The sequence below is a fragment of the Mustela nivalis genome (assembly GCF_964662115.1).
Source record: "Mustela nivalis genome assembly, chromosome: 15".
Taxonomy (NCBI): Eukaryota; Metazoa; Chordata; class Mammalia; order Carnivora; family Mustelidae; genus Mustela; species Mustela nivalis.
In genome coordinates, this window is record NC_139034.1 from 2,736,484 (window position 1) to 2,748,671 (window position 12,188).

The 12,188-nt window shown below is 43.1% G+C and overlaps 1 protein-coding gene across 1 annotated transcript in view; it reads left to right on the forward strand.

Moving 5' to 3' along the window:
* The window catches only part of LOC309849264 (uncharacterized protein), an 89,144-nt gene extending 78,945 nt beyond the window's left edge, over nt 1-10,199 (forward strand). Inside the window, exons 63-66 of the mRNA XM_082701630.1 lie at nt 318-436; nt 2,300-2,429; nt 7,759-7,896; nt 9,696-10,199. Coding sequence (XP_082557756.1) covers nt 318-436; nt 2,300-2,429; nt 7,759-7,896; nt 9,696-9,944 — 636 coding nt within the window. The 3' untranslated portion in view covers nt 9,945-10,199. The remainder of the gene's footprint in view (nt 1-317; nt 437-2,299; nt 2,430-7,758; nt 7,897-9,695) is intronic.
* Nucleotides 10,200-12,188: the final 1,989 nt, after the last annotated feature.

Sequence of the window (12,188 nt, forward strand, 5' to 3'; positions counted from 1 at the left end):
TGAGAACAGCATGTCAAAGGGAAAAAAGACTCAGAGGGCCTCTGTTCAGGAGTCCCTGCCTGATACATCCCCAGTGCAACTGGGCAGAATCCATCACAGTCACATTTGTTCCCAAAGTGCCTTTGGGGGCAAGAAAAGGCACTTGGGCACCCTGGGAGAACTAGGCAGTCAGTGGTCTGGCCACACCAAGACACGAAATTCCAAGCTCAAATCAGTGCAGGTGCCCGTGGTGGTTCAGCAATGATGCCCCTGTCCATCACAGTTCTTTTCTGGGCCCAAAACTGAAGGAAAGTTGCAAAACTGTCTGTTCTTCCAAGGCCTCTCATCAGGTTGGTGAACAGCCTCTCCCTACTTATCAACAAGACTCTCACCTGGCAAGTAACATGACCCTGAAGCCACAGCCTCTGCCCTTGGATGAAGAGCACCAAAGTACAAGGTGGGGACAGGTATCAGCATCAGGCCTTGCACACAGCTGCTATATTCTTTGGTTGTGATCCTTAGTAAAGATGACATAGGAAAGAACTTTAGGGTTCAAAACCTGTGGCCAAGAAAAAATTCTTGAGATATCTTTGGTACAAAAGGTGATTTTATTAAAGCACAGGGACAGGTCCCGTGAGCAGAAAGAGCTGCTGCAACAGGGTTGTGAAGGGTGGCTAATTATATACTTGGGAATTGGGAGAGATAAAGAAAAAGGGAGGTTTTAAAAGAACTTTCTTATGCTAAGGAAGACCTACAAGATAATGGCCCTCTGATACTGCATTAACATTAAGTTACTTGGGAGATTCTGGAAAAATATCACATATGTTTCCTCCAGGAGTAGAGGGTGGTAGGGAGGTTGTAGAGTGTGAGCTTATCCAGTCTTCAGGCAGTCTTTTGTTCCGTCATCACTGAGAATTGTATTTTTCATAACCAGAACTGGATTTAAATCCTTAACCCACTCATATCTAGCTGAAGGCTCTGAGATGCTCTTCCCATAGTAATTCACCCATTGTCTTGGCTACCTTGGTTTACCAAGGGATTCGCTGGTTTGAGTAACTCATCAGAACTCATGTCATTTACTGAGTTTATTCCCACCCATGGGAATAAGGCCACATTCGCTCTGGCTGACTCTGGACTTCACCAGACCTATCTCCTTCCAACTTTCCTTCCTCCTCCACAACGTAGCCTCATGGTTGACTTGTTCTTTCTCCAAGTCAACCCAGAGGCTGAGATGGATCTGTTAACTTGATTTCTCTCCATGCATTTAGATGCATGGTCTATTCCTCCATTCATCCCTCTTTAATAACAATAAGTGGTAATAGTCATAGTAACTGTTTGTATGTACTGGACCTGAGGAAAACTCTTTTTTTTTTAAGATTTTTTATTTATTTATTTGACAGACAGAGATCACAAGTAGGCAGGGAGGCAGGCAGAGAGAGAGGAAGGAAAGCAGGCTCCCTGCTGAGCAGAGAGCCCAATGCGGGACTCGATCCCAGGACCCTGAGATCATGACCTGAGCTGAAGGCAGAGGCTTTAACCCACTGAGCCACCCAGGTGCCCCTGAGGCAAACTCTTATCTGCTCTCTAAGTTAATCCTCACAATAACCTATAAAGTAGACACTTTATGGGCACATACACATGAAAGAGCTCAGTGAAATGTAAAGGAAGGGTCCTTAGAACTGGGGCTTACACAGCATCTTAACAGAACAGTAAATTTTAAGAGAGGTGAAAAAACAAAAGAAAAAGAAAAGAAAAGGTCTTTGAGTTTCTAGGGCATCAATCTGTGAGAAGGTAAATATGTAGGAGAACTAGTGGAGAAAAAGGGCCAGTTTTAGCAAGGTTTTTGTGTAAATTCCTCTGGTGCCATCTCTAGGCTGATAAGCATCTAGAGTTATCTCAATGATTAACTCCTGTCCTTCCTAGAGAGTGTTGCAAGGCACCTTTAAAATGTATGTCCTGCGTTCAGGTAAATAGGGTGAGATCAGAGCACTTGTCTTATATCTGTTTCTTCTCAATTGCCTTCAGCTGAAAATAATCAATATGCCAAGCTGGCATATTTGGCATATTTCTGGATGGCATATTCTGTACCCATTACTGAGAAGTCATTCACCTGCTGAGACAAGAATAGTTTTGTGGGTGCAGTTTCAGGGAATCTATGTGGGTCTGTCAGTTTCTCTGTCATGTTAATAATCTCATCCTTCTCTAATCCCAGACATCTCAGGGAGGAGTTAAAAGTGGCCAATATGTTCTTTTTCTGGTTGGGGAGATGTACTACTGGGTAGCAAAGGCCTAAAGTATATCTCTCATTCCCTTTTCCTAGATTCCAGCAGGACTTGGGACCTGGACAGCTCCCTCAGTGTGCCACCGAAGGAGGAGATAAAATGAGCCCAAGTTCTATGTTGTGGATCCTCACAGCTGGACACAGGCACAGAGCCTTTCCTGAGCTGCAGGTAGGAATCTGACTCTGTGACCAATGTCCTCTTCACCTCAGGGAGTGCTATGGGTCTCTGCCTCCTCCAAGGATTCTGAGCTGTTTGGTTGTCCCATCTTTCAGCCCTCCTTGTTACCTAAACACTGTATGTGACTCTGGGGCTCAGAAATCAAACACAGAGGTGGAGAAAACATGACTGGGAGGGATATTTTGTGGGAAAAGAAATTAGGATAAAATTAGGATTGGAGAATATTGTTCAATACAATCCAATTAGGATTAGAGAATATAGGTAAAAAAAAATCACTCATTAAGTGTTTACTGATTGTCTATATAGGGGAGGAAATCATTTTTTCTATGTCCTTCAAGGTTCTTCTAGCTAGACTAAGAATTAAGTTGACATGAGACAGATTAACAGGAGAAAATCAAATTTAATTTCATACATATGGAGAATCCATACAGACATGAGATCCTAAAATCAGACAAAAGAAGGTATATCCTGAACTAAAGTTGGGAATAGGGAATTCAAAGGAATAAATGCAATTCACAGGAAGATGAAAAAGAGAAAATGTTTGGTCAACAAATGCTTGCTGGATCATCCATAAACAATAGGACATAGAAAGGACTTTGATGCAACAGGCCTTGCTCCATTTCTCCTATCCACCACACCTAGTTCACATTACAGTGTAGTTTTCTATGGTGACCACTCTCTCCCTCTATCTAAATTATGTTCAAGTCTTTTTGGCCTTGATTGTTTTAAACTTGGCATGATCTTTATGCCAAGTTGGCTGGTCTTGGTGGGTGACAGCCCCTGACCCCTACATCTATAACATTCATAAGGGCAAGAGGTGGGAGCCTGTGAAGGTTTAAAAGAATCCCAAAGGAAGGCAACAATAGGTATGATCATATAATAATATAAAAAAGGATTCTCTAGGTCAAAATTTGCCATCAACAGATACTTTTGTTCTGTGAGAAAAAAATATGTAAATAGCCCTAAGAGAAAGGAGTTACCAACAGATAAATTTATATGAAAAATATTCAAAGAATCAGAGAAATCTTAATTAAATGTTAGTTAAACTAGATGCCCTTTTATATCTACATAAATTCTTTTTATTGTTTGTGAGGATGACAGAGATAGATGTACCACATCCGGCTAATTGAGGATAAAAAGTTAAAACCTTGCTGGAAAGCAATCTGGCACTTTGTGTCAAAAGCCTCTAAAATATTCAGTCCACTCAGTATCTCTAATCCTAAGAATCTGTCTAAGAGGAAAAAAATTTAAATACAGACAAATATGAGGAAACAAGGACATTGAAATTTATTATGTTATAAAAATAAATGGAGATGATCTAAATTTCTGATAATATAAGGGTTTACCTAAATTACGGTAGAGCTCTACTATGAGATATTAATGCCTTTATGAAAAACAAGGTTATAGAGAATTTTCAATGTTATTAAGGTAAAAGATGAAGATAGAGAATTGCACATGTGGAATGATTTCACATGTGGGTGTATATATTCTTAAAAAGACACATGGGAAAAACAGAAAGAGAGGGCCATAAAAACAGTAGTGAGAGTAGTTTGAGGGAAGAGAGAGAGAGAAAAACTGAAGTGAGAAGACCCAAAAATTTAAGAATGATTACTGAGTATCAGTTAGCTTTTGCTGTAGGACTAACAACACAAATTCTCAGCAGCAAAGAACAATCAGGATTTATTGCTCCTATGTCTGGGGGTTCACCTAATTTGGTCTGGGCCTGCCCCACAGTTCCAGATCTCACAGGTTATCTGCATTTCACCTGGGCCCCAGATCCAGGCTGGGCTTGCCTGAGACACTGTTTTGGGGCAACGGTGCTTCAGGGGTCTCTCCTCCTCCTCCCAGGGCCAGCAGGCTAGCCTGGACATGTCCTTCTTACAGTATTTATTGGCAGAATAACAAAAGACCTCTTCAGGCCTGGGCTCAAAACTGGCACCAGGTGACTTCTGCCTATATTAATCCCAAAGGAAGTCAGATGGTGGAGTTCAGCTTCAAGCTATGAGAAAAAAGCTCACACACAGTGGGAGAGCACCACAGAAGAACGTGGTGAAGGCCGTAAGTCTAGAGAGGGCAAAGAAGTGGGACCCTCCATGCAGACCTCCTCAGTAGGTTATCATAATATTAATGTACTCATTTATACATTTAAATGTTATATTTACTAATATTCTGCACTGAGCCAGGGTTACCTTTTATGATAAGAAAAATGTAAGTTGGGAGATTCTTTTGTTCTGGCATACTTATGTTTTTCATTTCTTTTTAATCAAAAGATACTTGAGCAGATCTGATAGTAAAAGGAATGGAAATGGGAAAGAAGCCTATGAAACATAATGTTATATCCGTAAGGCATCCTCAGAGATTACAGTTTCTGCTCATTAACTTAAAACAAGTGCCACCCCTATAAGGTATAGCAATACCTACAGATGTCACTGACACTATTCCTTCACACAACCCAGGATGGTCACAGATTGGGAAATTCTTTCTATGGAAAGAACATTTTCCCCCTTTCCTTCTTTATGAAAGTAAAATAGCAGATGCTGTGACAGTCCATGACATAATGGAGTTAACATGACATGGAAGGTTATTGGTACCCAAAATGGATGGTAATGATTTTAATTATCATCCCCACACACTAAGCCATGATTAATTTTCTCTCTGCCAAAACCACAGGGAGTCACATTAGTGTCCAAAAAGGGCAGAAAGAAAAGGTGTTATTTGTTGAGAGCCTCCTATGAGCCAGGACTGTGCTGATTGCTTTCACAGAGAACACCCATGTGAACCTCACAAAAACCCTCTGAGACAGACCCACTGACTCTTCAGCTGTGGAAGCTGAACGTCAGAGAGGGAGGTAAACTTGTCCAAGAGAGTTTTAAGTCCAGTTCTATCAGAAACTTCTGCTTTTTCTTCTGTATCATGCTGCCTGATCTCATTCAGAAACACAAATAAGGAAGGCGACAGAGATCTTACCCTGATCCCCATCTTTTACAATCAGCTTTTACAGAAGAAGGGCTGAGTGTGAGGGAGCTATGTCTAAAAATAGGTCTAAAGATAGGTCAAATCCATTTCCTTTGCTCAAAGAACTGACAGGTAAGGAAGGCATCTTGGTGTCCAATGAGATGGCAAAGTGAACACACAATACGGACATGTATAAAATTGCATATGCAAAAAACATCATCTATTAATGAATACTGCTAGACAACATTTAAAATTTCTACCTCTGTATTTCTTCACTTCTCCATTATGTTTCCTATCTATTTGCCTCTGGGTTCCATATTCCAGGTGATTTCCTCATAAGTTTCTACAAACCCACTACAGTTGGTTCCATATGTAAGCCATTGTTTTTCTCTTCATGTGTTTTCATTTCTAGATTTATTTTCTCCATAATGTTCCTGTGCTTGCCTTATGAATTCTATTCCTTCTTTTTGTCTTCCTTCACACATTTTTTAAAAAGATTTATTTATTTGTTTTAGAAAGAGTATGTGTACATGTTGGGGAAGGGGGAGAGATAAAGGAGAAAGAGAATCTCAAGTAGACTCTCTGCTGAGCAAGAAGCTCTATGTGGGGCTCAATCGCATGACCATGAGATCATGAACTTGAGCTGAAATCCATATGTAGATGCTTAACTGACTGAGCCACCCAGGCACCCCCTTCCTTCACATTTTAAACATACTTTTATGATAGCCATGCTCAGATTTTACTGTTATCTCTAGTTTCTTGAGGGTATTTTCATCAAATCTGCTCACTTTTATGCCATTGGGTTTCCTTCCATATTTTGTGTTTTCATCCACAAGTCATCTTCAGGGGGATTATCCTCTGTACATGCCTCCCTGTGGGGCAACTATCATTGTCTCCACTTGCACACTATGAGGTTTGTTGCTTCCAGTTCTCTTGGGAGGTTAGTTTCCACATCCTTCATCTCTCTCTTTCATCTGGCCTCTTACAGTGTGCTCAACTTCATGGTTCCAATTTCTCACATCAAATCTGTTCCAGCCTCAGCCCTGAGCAACAAGCTTGCTCAGCAATGGGCCATGCGCTCAGGCCAGGAGTTTTTAATTCAACTTCATAGAAGTTATTGAGTCCAGACTTTACTCAGGCAGCCACAGGCCAGTTCCCACCACAAATAGCCTCAATATGGCAGTTAACACCTCAGCCTTTAAGAAAAAATACCTCCATGCCATGTGCTTTCAGCTTCGTCCTACCACTGACTTGTCTCTGCATCTCTGGCGTCAAGAGAGTTTTCATTGAAACATGGTTCTGCATTTGTATTTATATTTTATCTGGCACTTCATGTGTGGAGCAAGAGGTGAACTATCCATGACAGCCAAGTTGGCCAGGCAATTGGATGTTGTATTAACTGAGGGAATGCCACAAATAGCTTAAATGTAACATGTTCAAAAGCGAACCCATCAGCACCTATGATCTACAAAGTTTAGGATCGTTCTTTCTGCTCCATAACCCTTAGCACACGACTTTCATCTTCAGGGTCCTTGTGGTCACAAGATGGTTGCTGGAAAGGTAGGAAGGTAAAAGGGCACAGACTGACTGAGTCAGCTCTCTTTTTGATGAGGTTTTCTAAAATCCATCCATTCAACAATTTTCTTTTATATCTCATTTTCCAAGACTTATGGAAATCTCAATCTAGAAGAAAGTCTGAAATAAGCAGTTTTTTAGCTGAGCACACTACACTCCCCACAAATTGAATTCTATTAATTAGAAATTCTCTGCCATAGTAGCTGAGACTAATGCACAAGACCCTTTGTGACCTACTGTCTCTAGCCCCTCATAACCTCCATTTCTCCAGTATCAACTCCTTCTACTTTTACAAACAAATTCTTTGCTACCACCAAACTGAAGCTGGACTACTTCCTATAGCAACCTTCCCACAGCAATCCACAGGTAGCATTAGTCACTCATAATTCCTTATTTTAGGTCTGCCATTCTTGATAGACTGTAAACCCCATGGAAGTTCACAAATGGAATTTCAGAACTAATTACTGGCTTGACAAATACTGGGTGCTCAATAAATCTTTCTTTACTTATGAGTGGATGGACAGATGGATGAAGTGATAGATGGATGAGTGTTCTCTTTCTCTCTCATATCTCTATGTTTTCATATATGCTGTTCCCTTTGCCTAGCATGCCCTTCTTCCATTGTCCACCCAGCTAATTTCTGTTTATCATGAAAATTCAACTGAGATGTGCCCCATACAAGAAAGTTCTCCCTGGTCACACCTACCTGGATTTGGTGTCCTGCTATTTGCTCTTGTGGTCCCTGTGCATCCCTCCACAGCAGCCTTTACCATGTGTCCCTTGTTTTTAGAGAAAGATTTGGCAGGTGGAAGATACTTTGGATGAGATGAACAAAGAGTTCTTCTGGCTCACTGCTCAAGCCCTGGAGCTCCAGAAAGAAAAAGACAAACCAGCACAACTGCTCCCAAGTGAAGGCAATACATTTGTGGTAAGCCCAACAGACCACTGACTCAGCTCCTGAGGTGCCCACAGATAGCTGGGTCTCACAGTCTGCCATAGAAGGGATTGAGACCAGAACAACCAGTTCTGATCAGAAATCCCACCAGCCATAGTTTGGTTTTGCCTGTTTGTTTTGGCAAGTACTTCTAGAGACAGGGAAGCCCACTCAATCAGCTTGGATTTGCAGCTGGGGTCTCTAAGTAAACTTGTGGAAAGTTTCATCTGGCCTCTTACAGTGTGCTCAACTTCATGTCAAAGATTGAGGAAGAACATGAAAAGGGAACAATAAAAATAGCAGTTCAGATGCAGCCTAACCAGTAGCACATGGTTCTGGAACAGTGACTTTTTCACAAGATGCATTCGTCATCTAGATTGCTCCTCCATCCTAACTTGGGTCTTTGGAGGTATCAATACAGGGAAGGTTGGAGTGGACAAAGACAAGAGACAGAAGGGATGATTTAGTTGTCCCTGCACTGAGCTCAATAAAACTCTATCCACTAAAGCAGGCAGCCAGCTTGTGGGCCTTAGTTTTCCATTTGGAAATTTTTAATACTCCTTTAAAATACCATTTTTCTTGACCTGAGTTTTTTTGCATACTCTTAATTTCTGCACCCAAGCCCATTCCTCCATCATCTCACCCTACTCCCTGCCTTACTAAGTCACTAAACACAGGCAATGCTCTGAGTGGTGGAGGAGCATGCATAGACACCTCCTCTCACCAGGCATCCAAGAATGGGCATCTCTGTCACCAAGGAATCCCTTCTTCAGCTAAGAGGGGCCCTGGGAGTGAGGACCCAGGAGGAACAGCATTGGGGCACATGCAGAGTTCCATGAGAACGTTGTATATGCCTGGGCCTTAATGTTGGGAGATTTGGAAAATCTGTTCTTGGTCAAGCTGACCTCCTTCTTCAGACAAAAACAATGAGAAAGGTCACCTGTGCTCCCAAATGAATAAAGGAAAATTTATCTTTTGTACAAACAAAGGCACAGCGGGGGCTGTGTAACAGCCATGAAATGCACAGATGCCCTTCCCAGCAGGGCTGAAGGAACAGTCTCCTGAGGCCCAAAAGTTTCCCTGAACCCCCAAGGTGGGTCTTCCTTATGAAACCCAAATGCAAATGCCAACTTCCCCTTGTATTCTCTCCTCAGTGTGTTTATTGTTCCTTCCCTGAGCTTCATCTAGACTTTTCCCAAAAAGGCATTGTTCCTTCCCTGAGCTTCATCTAGACTTTTCCCAAAAAGGTCACACTAAGCTGTGGGGTCTCTAGACAGCCACTCTCCAGTCAGATAGGCAGCTATGATGTCAGTTCCACTGCGGAGGGATCTAGCACAAGGATCTATCATTGACTGCATTGAGGGGCTCAGATGATTTGGTGAGGATAAAATAACAGGGATACTTCAAGATTAAAGAGACATTATATAAATATCTCTAGTATTAAGGAAGAAAAAAAACAGGATGAGCTGAGGGGCTATAAAATACAGCAAGATTTAATTATTCAATAATTATTCCATATTATTAACCATGATAATTATGTAATGATATAATTAGTTGTTGTGCATTACTGTAGCAACATAAACTTAGGGAACACTATGTCTTTATTAGTTAATTGTGAGGTCATTGCCTGGAGGTAACTTGTTGGCATCTGCCCAAGTATTTGGAAGGGTGGTAATGCCTAGAGGTTGTTAGAGTGACAAGCATCTTGCCAATGTTACATGGTAGATTCAGGAAAGAGTGAGTTTACAATTCACAGGGGCCACATCTCCTTTTTCTATTTGTGTCCTTTTCAGGAGGTTCCCAGCATCTTCCCTTGTGAGTGGCAAGAAGAAAGACCCTACCCAGTGGAGGCAAGTGGCCCAGAAGGAGACAGTCTGGGGACCTGGGCCCTGAAGAGTGAGCAGACCCTGATGCTGGGAGTTAGAAGAGCCCACCTGGCTCAGAGGATTGAAGACCTGGAGTGGGAGCTGTCCCTGCTCCTCCAGGTGACAGATGGCAGTGTGTGTGTCGGAGGGAGCTGGCCTAGCCTGGGGAAACACTGAGTCACACAGGATATTGCGGTGGCCATCTGTAGGAGTGCCTTCTCCACAGAGAACATAACCTGGTTAATCAGCTCATTCCTGATAGGAAGGAGTGGGTGTCTAAGGGGCCACAAGCCTAAAGCATGTTCTCAGTTTTATGACATGCTTCTTTTGGGTAATACCCAAATTTCTTTCAGAGCCTAAACCTTGGCTTGTGCAGATTTCTGTCTGCCATCTTTGGGGTAAGGGAAAATAAAGTTATACAGGTTGAGAAAATTGACATGTATTCCCATCACTGAGTCTATTCCCCATTCTCTCTTCAGGGTGCTGGTCATTGGGTGCTCTAGTCCAGACCAAATGCCCTCAACAGCTTTACTGGGGAGCCTGGTTTCAGGATTGAGAAGTGTTTGGGATGGGAACCATGAGGACTTAGGTACAGCCATAGCACAGAGCTTCCACACCCATCTTCCAGTCCTCAGGGGAACTCGTAAGCCACATTCCTTGCTTGGTTTCAGTGATCTCCTGGAGCACAGAAAGGCTGGCCATGCCAAGCTGGAAAGCCCCAGCCTCCTGTGCCATACTGAAGGCCTCAGCCCCAGAGGGGGCTCTGCTTCCCCAGGACAGCCTGAACTTTCTGCCTTCTGTGCCTTTGCACAAGCAGCTCTCTTCCCAGAAGGTTTCTCCTCTCTCTGTCCACTTATGTCAGCTAAAGCTCTTTGTACCCTCCACGACCTAGCCCAGAGGTGCCAGGCTCCCTGCAGCAATGCTCAACTTCTTTGCAATCTTTCTCTCCTTTGAGTCCTCATGTTGCTTTGTCTCTACTATTCATCATATTCCCACGTTAGCCATTTGTGCCATGGTTTATTCTTTCTTCTAGACTTTAAGTTCCTTAAAAGCAGAGTGTGTCTCACACACACACACACACACACACACACACACCACATCCCACAGCACACTCCTTTACACGTACAGGGTACCATACTTCATGAGTGTAACTGACTGTACAGACAAAGCCACTAACCCTGATGTCACATAGTCATGCTGGAATGACCAACACATGGGAAACTGAACACCACTAAGAAAGAGAGAGGCATTCAGAGGCAAAGAAGCAGAGCTCCACAGTTGGAGCCCTGGGACAAGTTCAAGGAGGGGTCAGGATCTGAACCAAGCCTTCAAGGGTGTGAAACATGGATTGTGGATAAGGGGCCCAGAAAAGGGAGAGTACTTCTGGCTGGTTAGGTAGCTGGTAAAAGAGAGACATGAAAGAGAAGAGGATGCAAGGTATTAACCAAAAGGAATCAGGACAGAATCCATTTAGGAAGAGGATACCACAAGAAGAAATAGGGGTGGAAAGAGTGTCCTAAGTCCCAGAAATCTCTGGCTCCTGGGGCTCCCCTTCCCATTCTCAGCTAGTGCTCTTTGGCCCATAGCCATGCTGTGACTGAGGCTGCCAGGCTAGGTCATGCCACAGAACTGTGTCCAGCCATTTCTGATAACCAGTGTTGGGTTGTGGACCTAGGTCCTCAGAGCAGCTAGGTGGAGGCATACGTGGACTCTGATAGCTTGTCAATTTGATCATACATGTCTGCACATGTATGTGTCTGTCTCACCATGGACCTGAACCTGGGAGTCTCAAGCAGATATTCACCTGGGGGGGCAGACCTCCCCTTGCTATTCATTGGGTCTGTCATGGTGGCCACCCACAGTTGTGCCTCAAACACTTCAGGAGGAGCTTTCTCACATGACTCTCCCCCCAGCCAGGAGCTATCACTACCATAGGGAGTGTAGGTCTCCAAGTCTCCTCTGCCTGTGAGATCCTATAATTTAGAGCTCCAGGCCACTAAAGAAAAACAAGCTGTTACAGGGGCCAAAGTCCCCCATCAAGTCCTCACTAGGGTATGGGATGAGAAGATGCTCTGCTGACTGTCAGCTGGTTTTTACTTATCTGGCTGGTCTGAAATGTTCATCATCATTCTCTACAGAGATGAATGAATGCTGTCTCTTTTAGTAGCAGCAAGTCTCTAGGCTAGGACACAAGAAAGGTTACTCTCCATTTAGGCTAAAAAGGGAAAAGCACCAATGATGCTGTATTTCTACTGCTCCCTGGGCCTCCAGGCAACTCTCCATATAATCAAACTGCTTCCTAATGTGGTCTCTAGGATTGACACTGCTAACCCTGAGAGACCTAAAAATCCTATTTCTGCCACCATCAAACACTACAATACAAACCAAAGGTGTGTCTGTCTGACAATATTCATTGACAGA